General features: G+C 40.7%; 1 protein-coding gene across 1 annotated transcript; it reads left to right on the plus strand.

Moving 5' to 3' along the window:
- The first annotated feature begins 301 nt into the window (after positions 1-301).
- On the plus strand, positions 302-17637 carry KCNG4 (potassium voltage-gated channel, subfamily G, member 4). The gene is made up of 2 exons (XM_010178663.1): positions 302-1051; positions 16852-17637. The coding sequence occupies exons 1-2, from the start codon at positions 302-304 to the stop codon at positions 17635-17637; spliced, it is 1536 nt and encodes a 511-aa protein (XP_010176965.1).
- Positions 17638-18610: the final 973 nt, after the last annotated feature.

The following is an 18610-nucleotide window of genomic DNA, read 5'->3' on the forward strand; positions in this document are numbered from 1 at the left end:
CGACCCTTTGGATAATTATGAATGAGGCTTTAGCTCTCCTCCGTGTCTGTGTGTTGCCAGACAACCAATGAGGCTGCAAAGCAAATCGCTCTCCCAGGCTGCAGATTTCAGGCAGAAGCAGAGAGGTGACTTCTACTTCCTAAACAGGCACTCAGTAATTTTGTGATTTAGGAAAGCAGCTTGAAACACCTTTTCTCTTGCAATAACCTCTACTATGTTTTCTCCTCCTCCCTGTATCTTTTGGCTGACAGATAACCCCGCTCTGATGCCATTTCGGATGTCCGAGTGAGAACTCTTAGAGATGCCTATTCTCTCCGGAGGCAGCGACCAAGACTATAGTAACATTAGCTACACTTCTTGTAATTCCTTGAGCCACTTCTTTCCTGTCTCTGTTGAAACTCCTTCTGTCAAAGGGGTCCATTACCAAAGAGCCAGGAGGATTTACCATCCTGATCAAGTCTCTGCAGTTGATCTAAAGACAGAGATCATGATCAATGTTGGAGGCATCAAGTACCTGCTACCTTGGAGTACTTTAGACGAATTTCCCCTGACCAGACTGAGCAAACTTAAGTTTTGCAGCAGCTATGAAGAAATAATTCAGCTGTGTGACGATTATGATGAAGACACCCATGAGTTCTTCTTTGACAGGAACCCCAATGCTTTTGGGATGATTGTCAGCTTTCTAGCAGCCGGGAAGCTGATGCTCTTAAGAGACATGTGTGCCTTGTCTTTTCAGGAGGAGCTGAGGTACTGGGGGATTGAGGAGTCCAACCTGGAGAACTGCTGCTTTCGAAAACTATTTCAAAAACTACAAGAGTTGGCCGAGGTACGCAAAGAAGAGGAGCTCCGGAGGAGAAAAGAAGCTACGCGTGTCTTGGATGAGAAAACTAAATTTGGACAGTTTATGAACAGACTCCGAGATATGGTAGAAAATCCCCAGTCAGGACTCCCAGGCAAAGTCTTTGCTTGTCTCTCCATTCTCTTTGTGGCCACCACAGCTATAAGCCTTTGTGTCAGCACGATGCCAGACTTGAGAGCTGAAGAAGACAGGGTAAGTCAGTCCTTCTTAACTAGTTTAACTACAGAGTTAAAAGGAAATTGTCTGTCTTGCTAGGCATAAATCATTAGAAGGATAAAAAGGATACAGAAAACCCATAGCGATGAGGTTTGAAGCTGTCACTGGTAATGAAATGGTCTATAACTGAAAATGGAAGAACGGCTTAAACTACTTCTATCACTTTCAAAGGGATGTTCAGTTGAGAATAACGTGACAAAAGAGTTTACTAATTGTCAACTAAAATACAGGAAAGAGCTTCTGGGCAGAAAAGACACTGCAGCTCGCTAATGCTGCATTATTTTTCTTTCTTAAGCAGCAGTTGCTGGTGTAAGTTTTATTAACTTGTTAGCACAGGGACTCTCAAAGTCACATTGTGGAGTTTTCTCTTCAACGTGCTTTAGTTTCTACTTAGAAGCAACCTCTCGTTTGGACACATCAGCTAAAGAAATATTTTCCTCTGACATCTTTACTTTAAAAATAGCCAGAAATTACATTCCCTTCTGATAAATAAGTCAAATCTTCAAAGAGGAAGAAATAGTAATTCATTTTTTCCCCCCAGAATAAAGCCACATTTCAATAGTTGCATAAAGATCAGAGGATGAGAGACACATGAAGTATTTTTGCAGATATTGATACTTAAAGCTGCACCTCCAAAAACTGCAACTCCGTGCTGGCAGATTTCTGTATTTGCCCACATACATATGTACATGTTACAGGAGTGATGCCAGATACTGGCTGAACTGCTAACTGCATTCAAACCCTTGTCAAGTAAGCTATCCATATTTACCGAGGGCAAATAAATCAAGTCTGTATCATACATGAAGGATCTTCTTTATAACATTGCTGTGAATATTTCAGCAATTTAAAGATTTGTTGTGCTGGTAATAAACCAGAGGAATGTACCAATCCAAAGTGACTTCAGATGTAGTAACGTCCAAATTCATAAAATAACCTTGACTAATCTCTTTAATGAATCTCGCACTTCATTTGCAAACTGCCCTTCCAGGAGTGTTGAAGAAATTCAGGTTAAATAAACTCCTTGTCTCAACCACTGCTATAAGATAAGACACTCCTCTGAGTATTGTATATTGATGAATAAACCCACTTTTAAATTTATAGCACAGCATTGCATGCACGGTACAAAAATCTGTATAAATTTTATTGCTCAAAGCAGCAGTTCAAAGTAGAACAGTCATGGTGAAGATATGTGATGATATTTTATGTCTGAATAAAACTAAGGACTTCACAGAAGGCTGAAATTTAAGATCACCCCCTGCTCCGTTTAACCCCTCGAATATTAACTGACATTTGCACAGGAAGCCTATTACCTTTCAGTGAAAAGTCTGGTGCTTTTGCAGTCTCCCACAGACATCACTTTTGGCAGGAAAAACTTTAACACATCCAATGCTTCTTCCAAGGAAGTGCTTTAAATATAGAACATCCTTCTTACAGCTACATGTAAAAACGTTGCAAACTCTGCTCTAGCAAGCGCTTCCTACTAACTCTGGTAATGCAAGTAGCCCGATTCATGTTATCCTAATTTCCCGACCACTGCAGAAAAAGCTTTTATAAATACTTTTCGTGCAAAAGAACAAGCACATAATGTTTCAGGGCTCAGCTAGATGCGATGTGCTGTGTGTTTTAGAAATTATTAACTGTATGTTAGGAAGGGAAGCATGTTGAGGGTTCTAAGTGTATCTGGTAGCTGCAGTGTAGCTGCTGCCCCTGGGTTTCCTATTAAACACAGATGACATTTACTACATAAAGATCTGCATATATATATATATATTTAAATCACTACTTCAAAAACAAGCAAACTGGATTGAGATAAGCTTGAAAACAGGACTGTTTAAAGTGAAGGTGATGAAGGATGAGCTTGAGCAAAGGACCACATTTGTCCAAATATTTAGAAACATTACAAAATTTACACTTAACAGCACCAGCCTAATGCACTTTGTCATTGTATCCCAGAAGCACAGAGTATTGAAAGTCCTGTTATTTGAATCATTTAAAATTATGCCAGAGAAAACACTGGGGAATAGATGAGACACAATACTCATGCCTTGTGGAAAAGTAGAGACTATGAACTAGTAAACAGCAGCATTTCCTTCCCCAGCGATGGAAAAATTCCCCAAATTCTTGCCAGTGACACCTAATATTTCCTTACTGGGATATCAAAAGAGCATTTTAGCTAAAACTTGACAAATAAGACCGAGAACTTAATTGACTAAAAATACTACTTCTTGGTTGTGGCTGAGTCATACCCAGGCAAATTGTAACTCTGCGCTGATTTGTAACTCAAAATTGTCCCCTGGCTGACCTCCGAAAGTGACCCCAAGATGTGGCTGCATTTACCAGCAACCTGGGACAGGCATGCAGAATGTGAACTTTGGGCTCTTTGGGCTGAACATAAAGATTGCACAATATCTGTTTGCTCAGTGACAAAAACCAGTCAAATCCCTTCAGTAAACTTTCTGAACAACCTGGAATTCCACACCTGAATTCAAAGATGCCCTATCCTGAGGTTTATTCATTTCCCAGTTAAAGCCTGGCAAAACCTCTATGCGTAAAGGTGCTTACAAGTACTGCAAGGGTCTGTTTTCCAATGTCATTAACCCTGGAAATTGAATTTACCCACTCAAATACAAATAAAAAAGGCTTTACCTCTGCTGCATATGTACCACCCTAGGGTCCTTTTTCTCATCATCACAGGCACATTAAGAGAGTGAGAACTGGCTGGACTCCAGCTCAAGGAGAAGGATCATAGTCAAAAAAAAAAAAAAGGAAAATAATAAAAGGTGACTTCCACTTCGCTCAGAGGCTTTGCTGCTCCCGCCCTGCAGGCACATGAAATCACAGTTGCTAAAAAACAGAGCTGCTGAGAAGGGAGAAGAGCTGCCTGGGCAGGCAGAAGAGCAAACGGGAGCCCTCAGCATCTGAGGGAAAGTGAAAACTCCAATCTCCGGGAGAGGGATGGCCAGGAGCCAGGGCAAGAGCATCCGCATCAGGGAAACCCAGTCACCCTGGCAACCCAAGGGGAGGGAAGGAGCCATCTCCATGGGCAGCAGCAGAGGAAGGGAGGGTTCGCTTCAAGATGGGAAGAAAATAAAGAACAAGTTATTATAGCTGATACCATGCCCACACCCTAGAATATGTCAAATAACATTTAGGAATCTTCTCATTAGAGATAAAAAAGAAAAACACAGATAGATAGACATAATAGATAAACAGTTCTGAAACTATATATTACACGAGCATCTGCCATGAATCCCATCCCACAGGGAACAAACCCAGGAGAAGGATCCTAAAAGTTCAGGAAAACTCTAGAGCAGTAACATGTAGCTCTGGTGGGCTCAAGTTTAGGTCCAACCACAAAACAGGTATACAAAAGGATTTATCATACACGATGCTAAAGGCTCATTGGTAACAAATTATGTTATTTGGGCATAAAGCAACTGAAATGTCACATTCTCCCATGGCAACACATCCTTATCTAGGATATTTGCATTTGTTCTTTATGGACACCAAACTGCCTTCAGTGAGGAAGCAAATGCACTATCACTAAACACAGTAATCAAGGCACATGTGTATATAAAGGTAGAAAAAAAGGACATATTTGGAGATGAGGATGTGTTTATTTTTGATCCAACTGGGTAGCCTGAGAGAACTACAAATCTGACTCAGAGACCATTTATATAGGATAAGAAAGCTGAAGTGGCAAGATCTACCAGTATTTCCCTCGAATGAAGGAATTAAGATCATTCAACTAGAGACAAGGCAAAAGTCCCATCAAAGTCCCCATCCCACACAAGAGTTACAATCGGGATTCAAGAGGGGTAACTGAAACAGTCACTGCTCAGCACATCTAACCCAAAGTAAAAAGCATAATTATAACCAGACAACTAGGGAATAAAACCACCACAGAAGAGCTTGGACAGGGAAACTGCTTTGAAGCACTCTTGGGATTTTCTTTAGGAAGAGCTATTTCTTTTAATGAGTCCCTAAAATTGGCATCCTCTAGAGAAATGACTCAGCAGAAAGGATAAAGCAAGATCTTTTCTTCAGGAAGGAAAGCAAATTAAGGTCAAGGAGGGGAAAGAAGAAAAAGAAACCCCAGGCATTTCCATTCCCTGTCCCCCAGCACCAGTAACAACCAAATCATTTTGTCCCAGTGTAGACAGCTCCCAACTGGTCACACTTACAGCATGTCGTATGTAAGTGTGCTTTAAGAGAGGAGGAAATGTCTCCTCCCTGTTCCCCCTCTCCAGCGAGTGGTCAGACCTTGTTACTACTAATTTCTGTATTTGCTCTAAATTGACCTTGAGAAGTTTGCAATTGCTTTCTGAATTGTATATAACCTAATGAAACATAACCAACATGTACTGCAAACGGTATTGTCAGATCTAATTATCTTAGCTTGAAACTTGGAATATTCATTTTTTTGAAGGTCCCAGTCCTAGAGTCACTTGATTATCTGAAAATCTGATTACTTTTAAAAGAGGAAGTTTCTGGTTGCACTGAGAATTCAGAAAACGTAAACAGAGGAAAAGAACCCAGCACCTAGTATGAAAAATATAAACAATTATTTTTTCATTTCACACCAATATTCTAGAGGCCCTGACTTACGTTTTGCAATGTTCGATGTTACTGATGTTGTCTGTATGATACAAAACCCAGCATACTAGGCTTATATACTAGAAGAAATTGCCAAGAAACAAATTTTCTTTAAAAATGGAGTAATTTTACCTTATAGAGGAAAAAAAATAAATAATTTTTTTGGTCTTACCATGAAGAGAAAGAAAATCAAACAAGAAATTGGCTTCATCAGAGTTACCATTGCCAGATGGAAATGCATTAATCATGAAAATTCACATTGGCTTGTATCTAGCCAGGTCAGTATGTGCTTGCAAAAGGTATATCCACAGTAGTCAAGGTATTAAATCCATTACAAAAGCATTAGAACACAAAGCTCCAACCCTGCCCATGACCTGCAGATGACATTAAATATCTCTGGGGAACTGATTAAAGCAAAACTCAAAGAATTTAGGAGTGACTGGTGTGAATGATAATCCAGACGGAAAGGCAATGAGAGGAGTGTAAACCCAGTTCTGCTGCTCGTGTAGGCTGCAGAGGTAATACTCTGCATCCCAGTGTAGTTTGGCCAACTGGTAGAAGCAATCGCCTTTGGTAAATTGAATAAGGAAGATTTTGACTGATACTGCTGGCTACCATTTTTATAGCTTTTAAGTAAAGGGGTCTAAATATTGATCAAAAGAGAGTTTTCTAGCTGATTAGACATGGCAAAATGATTCCTGTTGAAAAACCCCTTTTTCAATGCCTAGTACAGAATAGCACTAATGAAGTGGGGCACTATTCAGAACGTACCTGAAGAACAGGAGTACTTCACAGTAACGTGGGGTTCAAACTCACCTTCTAGCACAAGCACACAACACACAAAGCATGGCCCAAAGTGACTTGCTCTACTGTAAAGAGATTAATGAAATTCTGACTTTCAGAAGCACTTCTAATGCTCATTTAAAAGCGTAAGGTTATAAAGGTGTATTTGTCCATGCCTACTCATAAATATATTCATAAGACAAGGGGTAACGGACACAAACTGGAACACAGGAGGTTCCACTTCAATTGGAGAAGAAACTTCTTCTCAGTGAGGGTGACAGAGCCCTGGCCCAGGCTGCCCAGAGAGGTTGTGGAGTCTCCTTCTCTGCAGACATTCAAAACCCGCCTGGACGCCTTCCTGTGTAACCTCATCTGGGTGTTCCTGCTCCGGCAGGGGGATTGGACTGGATGAGCTTTGGAGGTCCCTTCCAATCCCTAATGTTCTGGGATTCTGTGATATTGGCAAATACATATGACTTGAAATTACTTGGAACAAAATTTAAAAAAAAACCTACCAAAAAAACCACTCCGCACTGTATTCAGCACTGTAGAATCCAGCTAATTTATTTGCTTTGGGGATTTAATTAGTTAAATTAATAACAACTGAAGATATAAGAAATAAGAAGCTGCGAAACACCAAAAATCAGAATATTTGAGCCCGGGACTTTGAGATAGATATATATATATATATATACAGAAATTATTGCTTTATGGGATCTGCCTTTTTTTAAGGTTTGCATATCTGTTCAGTAACATCAAAAGCTTTGACCTTGAAATTGCACCATTATGTTAAGACTCCGATTTCATAGTTCCACATTATTAGTAACTGTTTTCCAAGCAGTTTCAGAGGTACAACACTGGTGAAGTTCACATTCTTTAAGCCCTGCTCTACACAACCAAAGAGGGGCAGATGCTGAACATCTGTGCCTCAGCTTACCCTCGCTGCCACTGAAAACTAACTTTTTTTGAAAGCCTGGACGCTCCACTTGAGTAAATGGATTCTGCATGGCTTTCAGAGATGCCTCTGCCCGTACAAGGTCCAACGTTCAGAAAGCTCAATTAGACGTTATTACTTTGCCTTATGCTCATCCAGTTTTGGCTGTATCCCAGCAGCACTGAGTCTCCTGGCTTTGCACGCTATCCTGGGGGGACACCCCGCTGTTCTTGCTGCTCCGCAACGGGCAGAAAATCAACTGCTATTCAGTGTGCCAGCACATGTGTTTTTCACCAGGAATCATGCCTTCTTTTCCCTTTTGCTGCTTTCAAGTTTGTAACACTTGCAATAGGAAAAATGCTGTTCGCTTTCCTCTCTTGACTCATCCCAAGGGTTTCCGCACAGATTATTCATTAATAAATGTCACCTTTGGGAAGATGGGTATTTCCTCTGAGGAAGGCATTCTGTCTTTGGAAAACACTGTTTAAAATCAATGCATCCTCCAAGTTCGTAGCCATAATTCATCAAGTATTAAAAATAAACAACCAACCAAATTTCTGTGTGTATTAGAGCTTCTTCTTTTAATATGATGGAAATCTCTGAGGACTTCTCAGTCTCACAATCTGGTATTTTAATGCCGAGCAAATCTAATAGCTAATTTCATGACAGCATCAGGACTATGAACGGCATATGTCGTGTTTATTCCACAGTGTCAGCACCTCCTGTTAGCATTAGTATTTTCCCTTATAACAGATTCAACCGTATTTGGGACCCCACTGCACACCTTGTACTACACCAGTACAATAACAAGTAGCTTCTGCTCCAAAGAGCTGACAATGCAGTGAGGAAAGCAGCAGAGAAAAGAGTAACAAGGCAAATGTTTGACCAGCAGCAAAACTGGAACTTGAAGGTCAGACTTCTAAGTCCCAGATAAACATCTCATCATTCTGATTATATTGTTCTTCACAGTTACAAAATTAAGTCTGTTAAATTTCTTACTAGAAAAACAGGAAAAAAGATAATACTTCCACATCTTTCTCCTAACACAAACACACTGGGGTCATCAATTGGTTTAAATCTCATTTAGATTCTTCAGACTGATTCTCAGGGTGTTTGCAGAATAAGGACCAGAGCTTAGAAGTTAATTGAAATATGTTATTTTAGTTACACTTTTGCCCCAGAGGAGATAATTATGCGTTAGATACAGAGATAATAATTTCCTTCTATGTTCCTTCTAATGTCCACATTAATATAATCTCAATATTAGCTTAGTTTTCTCCAATGTGCTAGTTGTACTAAATGTTTTTGTAAGTCTGGGCTTCTTTTCCATAAAGCAAACTGAGTGGGAAATGGTTTTGTGACCAGACAACGCAGCACTCCTTTAACAACCTCATCATTCTGTAAATCAGGTTACAGTCTCTTCCTCAGCAGGCTGCAAACCTTTTGATTTTATTGCATCAGTCTGCAACCATAAATCCCAGTCCTGAAGTGATCCATAACGCAGGGTTTCCAAGTTCTCCCTAACGGTCACTCGATTCAGCAGAGCAGGGTTTAATTATTCAAACAATAGCAGCAATGCGGTGGCAGTGATTCAGCAGTACCTGCAGCACTGCAGCTGGATCCAGGTACGCAGGGAGCACGGACTGGCACACCACTTCCTACCCGAGTCAGCGTTTTACAGCCAAAAGGGTCGTCTCACCTGCAGAACAGCTGGGTATCTCAGTTAGGTATCTCAGTTCCCTATGCTGAGGTCTTGATCTGCCTCGCCATTCTCTAGCCTTGAAGCCTCACCCTGCAGCCCCACCGCCTTGGGGTTGTGGACAGGCAAGAGCAAGAACTGAAGCTTGTTTTTTCACTGTTACTTTAGTTCATATTTTTGTCCACAGAGGGGATTGCCTGAGGAGAAGCCGTAGACCAGGATGCACTACCCATGTATAACCTTGAGAAGTGCAAAAGGCTGGAAAACAGCACCCTGCCCAGGAAATGTCAGCCTTGGGCTTAGAGGGGAATATTCCTGTGAGTTTTGCTTCTAAATCCTCCACACAGGCCTGAATTTGAGGGGTTTTTTTGTGGGCCAAAAGGCCAGACTGCGAAAAGAGCAGTCTTGCTGAGATAAGCCTCTCTACTAAGTGTTGGCTAGCACAGGCGGGCAGAAGGCAGGTCAATAGCCACAATACAGACTGATCCCATCTGCTGCCACTTCAGTGGACACTGGCCCCCATCCACAAAACAGTGTGGCCATCAGAGGGACAGACCTGAGCAGTATCTGCCTGTACTTGACCGTGCCAAACAAAATCTGGGCATGCCAGGGTACGTTTAGCAGATGGGAAGTGTGACCTTGCATCAGTCACATTTCTGGTGTGACACATGACATTCTGGCAGCCCATCCTTCGACTGCTGAGTGCTGAGCAGGTCCAGATCCTATGTTTAAGGAAAGTCACCTTTAGGACTCCAATAAGAGCCTGAACCAAGAGGAGTCTTGCTTAATATTCCTGCTTTGAGACTGTTTAGTACGGGTGACTGAACACCAAAACAGCCTTTAGTAGGAAGCAATCACTACTGCATCCAGGGTGGATCTGGCTGGGGAGAGGTTTCAGACTCTGTCCATCGCTCATTTGTTTTATGATGATGAGCCAGCTGGTTTCCATAAATGTACCTCAGAAATAACAGCGTTTGCATACAGTGCTTCAGTCATGACTTCTAGCTGGGTTCAAGGACTTTTACCAATTTGACTTCATAGATAATATTACTTACTTTCCTAAGTATGCTGTATAAGCAACATATATAACATATTGCTGATGGAGATACTGATTTCCATTCTAAAGCTTTAAAAGTATTAATCTCTGTAAAGAAGGCATGATTCTGAAATAATCTATGTGCTAATGAGTACTGCTAGATCAGTAAAATGTTGTACGAGCATTGGTACAACTTTTGCCATTTAACTGAGAAATAGATTATTTGACACAAGAAACACTTAAAATCACTAATGGCATCATGAGCAGTGTTAACTACCAAGCATAGAAAGTAGATAATGAGAAGTGCTGCAGGTTTGCCTGTCTTACATCTCAGACTCCACCTTGTTTATAGATTGTGTGAAATCCCAAATTACACACCACAGAAAACAGGTTCAGATTGTGCCAATGAACTTCCACTTTGGCTGTGTCACATCCAGGGCAGAGAGTTGGTACCCATCCAGTTCCCAGCCCAAAACTGGTGCAGCACTGCACTTCCAATATCATGGGAATAACAGGATTTTCTCCCCAGTTTTCTCCAGATAAATTGTGCATGTCACACTCTGATGGTTTCAGAGCATTTAAGATCCTTTTTCCGCATTCCAGAAATTGCTTTTAAAGGATTTGCTTGGGTTTTTCCTGTTTTTACAAATCAGTAACAAAACATGAAGAGTCCATGGCCACACTACAGAGCGGGCAGGGATCTAAAACTCCTTTGCAGAAAGTGCCAAACTTTGCCAGCCTGCTGCTAAGCAGTCAGTCCCTAACTTATCATCACAACTGTGCCACTGATTTCCACAGAGCACCGCAGGGGATTACAAAGAAGTGGTGAAGGGACCAGAGGTAAAACCTGACATCCTTTGTCAATGTGTAACACAGCTTTCAGCTACTGACAGGGCAGCCAGAGTCAGGTTTAAATGTTTAGAATCCTCAAACAGTTTTATAAGCGGAACATAACAACATGTGCGATTTGCAATATATAAATTATCGCTCTGTTTTGTGTTTGCTTCAGCATTTATGGAAAAACACCTTACAAAAGACTAAAGAGCAAATATCCACTGCTAAAGGTATTGGGGTAGATCTTGGGCAGTAGGAAATGAATTGGCAGATCAGGTAATGACTCAGAACAAGTTTTTCAGAGTATATGTTGACTATGAAGTGTCATAGAGTGCAACCAAGTGGGACACAAATGGTCAGCACAGGGCAGACTCTGAAGGCATAAGAATAGTTCCTCGGTGTTCCCATCCAGTTATCTTTAAATAATATTTTTCCTTGTCTAGAAAATGTAACAAAGTGAGTTGCATCTGAAAACCCAGTGGACAGACAAGATATATGTTCAACAAGGGAAATTCTGATTCAGTCTCCCTGGGCGTTACTACAATTACTGATGCATGTTAAGATATTCTTTTCACTAGATGAGATTTACAGCTCTTGTAAGATAGGTTAGCACAGCATAACTCTGAGATCTGTTTTTGTTCATTATCCTGGATGTCATTACACTTTAAGTAATGCTTCCTGGTAAACTAAGAGAGCACTTGGTCAGGAAATTTATCTTATTTCTCTTGTGAGTAGCACTTATCTCAACTTCATTGAGCTTGAATTTATGGTTAGTGAATAAATTCCCTTTCTGCAAACTCTCATGTGCAACTGAAGTCTGAGATTTAGCTGGCACACATTACCCTGGCCAGACCTGGCCTTGGAGGTGCTGAATTCCTGAACCTCAGATCCCTTGGAAGAAAGGTACTCCAAGAATCCTCACTAACACTTACCAGAGTCACACAACGTCTCACTAGTAGAAATTTCACATTCTAAGCAGTGTCCCTACATAGATCCAGTTTTCTGAAACTTTTTTAAAGAGTGCACAATGAAAGAGCAAGATTTATTGAATTCTTGATCATAAACTGAGTACAAATTTGACAGTATAACCTACAGCTCACCCACACTTTAAAAGTGCAGTCTCAGTCCCTTCCACCTCAGAAAGGAAAAGGGCCAGGGCTAACTGGACCCAGCACTGCCATTCTTATGTTTTATTTTGAGCTTATTTGTTCATATCAGAGAAGTTAAGAGAAGTATCTTAAAATGTGACATTTTACTGTAACACTATAAGCGTTCCAACATATAAGAGAACCCAGAAAATGAGCCATTGCCTTGTGGAGTGGAAGGCAATAATGAAAAGGAAGCAGGAATTACCTATTTTCTGTGGCAGTGCAGAAGTTGGAAACAGCCACTTTGCTTCTTTGAGGTTGTTCATAAATTTAAGGAATCACTCAATATTTCAGGCATCAGGATCAGTATATATCTTTTCACATAGAAAATACTATTTCCTTCATTGCTGAGCCAAATGCTCCTTTCATACATAAAAGCAATACCAGGCACACATTTTATTACATTTCTATCATATGCTGTAGCGTTTCAGCTAGAGACAAGTTCCATAAATCCTGGTTAATTCTTGCATTGTTCAGAAGTAAATCTGCTGGATGAATAAGGTATAAAGAGTTAGATACTCACCATTGGCTTTGTGATAACTGTTCTCCCATCAGAGTCAAACACTGATTGATGCTACAGCAGTGTAAAACACGTCAGAGAGTTTTGCTGAAAAAGCCCACCCCAAACACACTGTGGTCAGTTATAAATAAAACCTTTCCCTTATGTTGACAGTTAACACTAAACTGGCTTGGAGCTTTTATAGCTTCTAGTAAACCATGGCACTCTGGATGTGAAAATGCAGTCAGGAGGAGAAAGAAGTCAGTGACAAATTTGACACAAAGATTTGAAATTAAAAGCTCAGGATTCTGCTCCAGTTAATGGCAAGGTCAAGAGAGGGAGTTATTTATTGCATTTTGCCTTGGCAGGCAATGATCACTAGAATTTGCCAAATGTGTTTGCTTTGATCAAAAAAAGGACATAGATGGAAGCTGCTGTGGCACAGAAAGTCATTTATTGGCCATTTATGCAAAAAAACCTCTTTCAAGGGTGAAAGTATTTGGTCATAGCTTGACAGTTCACTGACAGTGACTAACATCTGATGGGAATCTTACAACAACAGCAGATTTGAAATCTACCACTGACACAGCCATCCGTACTTTGGTAAGAACATAGTACTTGAAGTCAGTGTGCTCTTCTGCTGGCTCTTTGGACAGACAAAACAGTGGAACCTAAGTGGAACATAAAGCACTCTGAGATCTGAAATAATCAGAAACACTGGGAGAAATAGAAAAATGGCTTTGGTACTTAATATTTCCTCTTTTTCCCCTCTCGTTAACCCAATATTTCTGGTTTTGAACAGGATGTTCAAAATGATAAAGAATCTTCCAAGAGACTGACATTGATATTCTATATAAACCATATCACAGATTACATGATGTATGGGAATATTCCTAATATATAAAACATTCACATACAAACTCACTGGATGAAATCTACCTCCTAATGTGAAATCAATGAGCACGTTCTCATTAAATCCCATAGAGCCAGGGTCTTACACTCTCTTTTCCAGACTCTGATGACAGAGAAGTAAAGACAGGCAGAGGAAAGAGTCTTGGGAGTTTCTAGAAGTTGTATAAGGAGTGGCTAAATCATGGGACATCGACACGACGTAACAGAGTGAAATGGCCCTGCTGTGACATGGTGGCCCAGCTACGTTAATTCTAGGGCTTGAGGTAGTCACGTCCACACAGAACTGCATGGAGAAATCAGTTCCCTCTAAGAGAGACAGAACAGGTTTTGCTGCATGCCTTCACATAGCATAGGCATGTCTGAAGCAAACACATCCTTCCTTTTCTGTCTCTTCTGAAATAAATGAAGCACAGAATTCTCTGCATTAATCACAGCATCAGAGATTGTGATATTGTCATTCTTTTGTTTGATGCAGCAGAAAAAGGGACTGTGGTTTGAATCATGTACAAACATTTTGGAAATGTTTCTTGCAATGCACATAAAAAGGACAAAGTGTGTTCAGGGGACAACTCGCCATCCTTTACATCCACAACTATGCACAAAGGAAAAATAAAATGCACAGTAACATTCCTGAAAAGTTCAATTTGAAGGATGCTCTTCTGAAAAGTGAAATACACATTTAGGGAGCTGATTGCACAAATTGCTTTCCCTAAATACATATAACTTTCCATGGGGAATACTGAGGCAACAGAGGATGGGAAGAAGAAGAAAAAAAAAAGTCTCTCAACCAGTCCTTGCAATGCTAGACCTTGAAATTTCACACTCGATTCAAAAGACGCCCTGGATCTTAACGGTTAAAACTTCCAGCAAACAAAACATCTTGCCTTGTAATTTCCAAGGAAGGAATAGTGAAAGCTACAGGATGATCTGAGAGCAGCATCACCTGCAAATGTACAAAGGTAAATAAGTAACAGATGTACTGGAAATTCAGCCCAGTTAACAAAAAATAAAATAAATTTTGATGGGAACGATGAATAATTCACAGGCCACATCACCAGATTGACCACAGGCGGGTCTGCGCAGAGTCCAGGCACTGGTACAAATAATTTACAACTCAGAAAAAGTGAGCACCGCATAACACAACTGCTGATTGCAAGCAATCTCATCAAGCCAAGTCAGCAGCTCTGCAGACATCAATGCACTCCAGGCACTGCCATGGCAATGGCTTCAGATGGGGCTATAACCTGATCCTGGACGTGTAACTCGAGCAGGGCCGAGTGTTCATTGCCTTTTGCGATGTTTATTTTAAGAGAAATTATGATCTTGGCAGTCTAACTGTGCAGAAAGAGGAAAAACGCCCAAAAAGTGCTACAGAGCTGAATTGTTCTGAGGGTTAGACAGGGTAAAATATATACATAGAGATACGTTACTGTTTTACCTGGGGAACCTCAGTTAGCCGATGATATAAATACTGCCTGAACAAACAGACCTATCACTCCCAAGAACAGTAATTCTACCACAAGGAGCACTCTAAAAACCGAGCATCACATTGCAATGGGGAGGGTAAGTGAACACTGGGAGTAAGTTTAATTAGTAGTAAGGGTACACGTTTCCCATGGTGTCTTTAATCAATATTGCTCACGAAATCTGGCTGAGAAAGTATAACACTTCATGAGGAGATGTTCATTTAAACTGCCTAATTACAGAGACGGGCTATCAAGAAAGCTGCACACAGCAGCTCTGACTTCATTCTACAGAGGTTACTAAAAAGCCTTTCCCAAACCAAGGCTCTGCAGTTAATCCTGAATAACACATGGGCACTCTGCTCTCCCAAAAGGTGGTTCTTTTGAATCATTTTTTTTCATATGCCAGCGTTTTGATAATGTGCTCAGCGAAGAAAAGCACGCAAGGCTGCTTCAAAGTCAGCCAAAGCCCGTGAAAGACTCCAGTTCACTTGAACTGGTTTTGGGTTAGAACTGCGATCCAAATACTTGCACCGATGCAAGAACTTGATGTAAACACAGCAAACCACTGTGAAATCATCCCCCAAGTACCTGTTAGGTGCCATTCTTCAATAGACTTATTCACAATGCTTAAAAGCAATAAACCAGCATTAGTCCAATCACAAGACCAGGTTTCTTCAGAACATCGTAATTCTGTGTACAGAAATGCATTTATCAATAGGACAGATAAGATGTGTAAGAAAGCTGTGATACCAGTGTTTGAGAACAATGTATTTCCTTCAGGGAGAGGTGCCCAGCTGCCAAGCAGTACCTGCTGCTTTCACTGCTATTTATCTTCTGTAAGGCAAAAAATGGTGGCAGGACCTGGTTTGTTTCCTGTCAGTTGTAGCACAGTGAGCAGACGCCGTGCACATGAAGGAGGCTGTGCGTACGTACACCACAGTCCCTGGACCCAGTGTCCTCCTTTTACCTCGCTCTCTGGATGGATGGAGCCTAATGGCTGCCCATCACTAAAGAACAAAGCTCAATGTAGTCTCTTGCTTACCCAAATAACTGAGTTATTTTATATTTGCCTCTTTTTCCACTGGAATAGGCTGAAAGAAATTTCATTTTTTAAGCTTATCTCAGGAAAACAAAAAAATGTGAATCCAAAGTAATTCAACTAAAGCAGCTCCTTGGAAAACAAAACCAAGAAAGGATTGCTTGTAGCATGCGACCTCAGTACTGGGAGTGGATTCTTCAAGGCAAGTTTCCCCTACTGAGCAGGTATATATTTTCCTTTAAATGAAAACATTTGGATGTACTGAAGCAAACAAGATTTATAAATGGCCTAACCAAGGCAAGGATCCAGATGACTTAATGAATACCTCTGAATCACTTTTGATTAGACCAAAGTACACAGCATCTGTGAGAGTCCCATATATTGAAAATCACTAAAAGTTTACAGATACACTCGAACTTTAATCTTTCTTTTGAAGAGAAACTGATTTTTGTACAGGCTTAGAAACCAGTCAAGTTCCAATTAGTTTCTGTTTGGGAGCAGAAAGTGTGACTTGTTTGGGAATTACAGGCTGCATGCCAAGACTTTGTCCAGAGATGAGCTTCATTCATTTAGAATGAAAGAAGCAAAATAAAATAGGCAGGTAGATATATCTGTCCATTCAGATATTTCACATTCTCATTATTGGCTATACACCATGGAAAGATGTCTGCCAGGCAACTACTTGCTACCTGGGATTTGTTCATTTCTGGTAGCAGCAGATATTAGGAGATCTGATACTCAGGCAGATACATACTGCTTCTTCCTCAGTGTCTTTGGATGCTGGTTCACAGACTGTTCTTTTCTTTAATTCTCTCTTTGTTTTATGTCAGGGCGAGTGTTCCCAGAAGTGCTATTACATCTTTGTCATAGAGACCGTCTGCGTGGCTTGGTTTTCCCTGGAGTTCTGCCTCCGATTCATTCAGGCGAGGAGCAAGTGTCAGTTCTTCAAAGGACCCCTCAACATCATTGACTTCTTGGCTATTTCACCCTATTACGTTTCTCTCATCTTCTCGGAGGACAACCCAAACGAGGAGGACGACAGGCCAAGCAGCAACACATATTTGGAGAAGGTTGGTTTGGTGCTACGGGTTTTACGTGCCTTGAGGATCTTGTATGTAATGCGCCTTGCCCGACACTCCTTGGGCTTGCAGACCTTGGGCCTCACAGTTCGGAAATGCACACGGGAATTTGGCCTGCTTTTACTCTTCTTATGCGTGGCAGTGACTCTGTTTTCTCCATTGGTCTATCTCGCCGAGAACGAATCTGGGAAGGTGCTTGAATTTACAAGCATACCTGCTTCTTACTGGTGGGCTATCATTTCAATGACCACTGTGGGCTATGGAGATATGGTACCACGGAGCGTCCCAGGCCAGATGGTGGCTCTGAGCAGCATCCTCAGTGGGATTCTCATCATGTCTTTTCCTGCAACATCGATATTCCACACTTTCTCCCATTCCTACTCAGAGCTGAGAAAAGAACATGAACGAATGCAGTCTCGGCTAAACAGAGTTAAAAATGCCAATCACTCTGGTGAAAGCGACACCTTCAACGAGACAGACAGCCTGATCCTGGAGGATCAAGCATCACCAATCAAATACATTTACACAGGGAACTAAGCCTGGTTGTAAAACCTTCTCAAGAACAGGAATAGAAATACACACATACGTATGTCAACACAATACACAAAGCAAAGCAACAACATAGGTTACAACGCTATTTTTCTCTGCCAGCATAGGTATAATAAGCAGTCAAGCCATCGCAGCCAGCTCCAACACATCATTACAGAGCTGGAGGTTTTGAGAATGTCAAAAGTCAGAGTTTATTCAATAATAAAAATTCATTCTTCGCTGTGGCTAATAAGAATAAGCTTTGTCTCTGCCAGTCGTGTATCTTGCTGAATACCTAATATTGAACGAGTAACAAACAAAACAGCTTCTGTTGGCACAAATACACTTGTTATTTTATTTGCCTTTGAGTTTCTAATGTTCTTGCAATTACCACCTTGAGCCAAGCATTAGAATGGATTCTTCCAGGGCTACGCAGCGGTGCTGTTTATACAACGCTTATCCACCGGGCACACGGAAGAAGCCTCAATACTAATCTGAATACCATATCTAAAGCTACTAATAAGCGTAAAATAAAAGCATTGTATGTGAAAGCTTTCAAAGTTTGCCTGTAGCCAGATGATCAATCTATGAATAACAAATTGCACTGCTATTGTATAAAATACATGGTGTTTGCAAGAGAATTTGCTTGAAATGCAGTTGCAGTCTGCAAACAGTAAACATTTCATACCAGCCAGGAAAAGTTTTCAAACTTCTTTTTCATATACTTATTTAAAATAATAATAAGGAATAAAAACCCCAAGCTTATTGACGATATTAAAAAGTGTTGGTGTTATCTTTTTTACTGAATGGTGATGGCTTCTCTGAAACGAAGATTAAAAAAAGTTATTGAAACTGATGACAGCTCAGAAGTATCCAAACTTATAAATAGTAAAGAATGAGGTGAATATGATTGTAGAGAGGCAGAGGGAATGATTTCCTAATGCAAATGGAAGATGCTCCTTTTGGGATATCCAAGTACAGC

This window comes from Mesitornis unicolor, unplaced genomic scaffold (assembly GCF_000695765.1).
Source record: "Mesitornis unicolor isolate BGI_N332 unplaced genomic scaffold, ASM69576v1 scaffold16622, whole genome shotgun sequence".
In the NCBI taxonomy this organism is placed as follows: Eukaryota; Metazoa; Chordata; class Aves; order Mesitornithiformes; family Mesitornithidae; genus Mesitornis; species Mesitornis unicolor.

Excerpts from the sequence above, each read along its gene's own strand:
- KCNG4 (XM_010178663.1), top strand. The coding sequence starts at position 302 with ATGCCTATTCTCTCCGGAGGCAGCGACCAAGACTATAGTAACATTAGC. Across the intron at positions 1,052-16,851 it reads TGAGAGCTGAAGAAGACAGG|GGCGAGTGTTCCCAGAAGTG; the intron begins GTAAGTCAGTCC and ends GTTTTATGTCAG.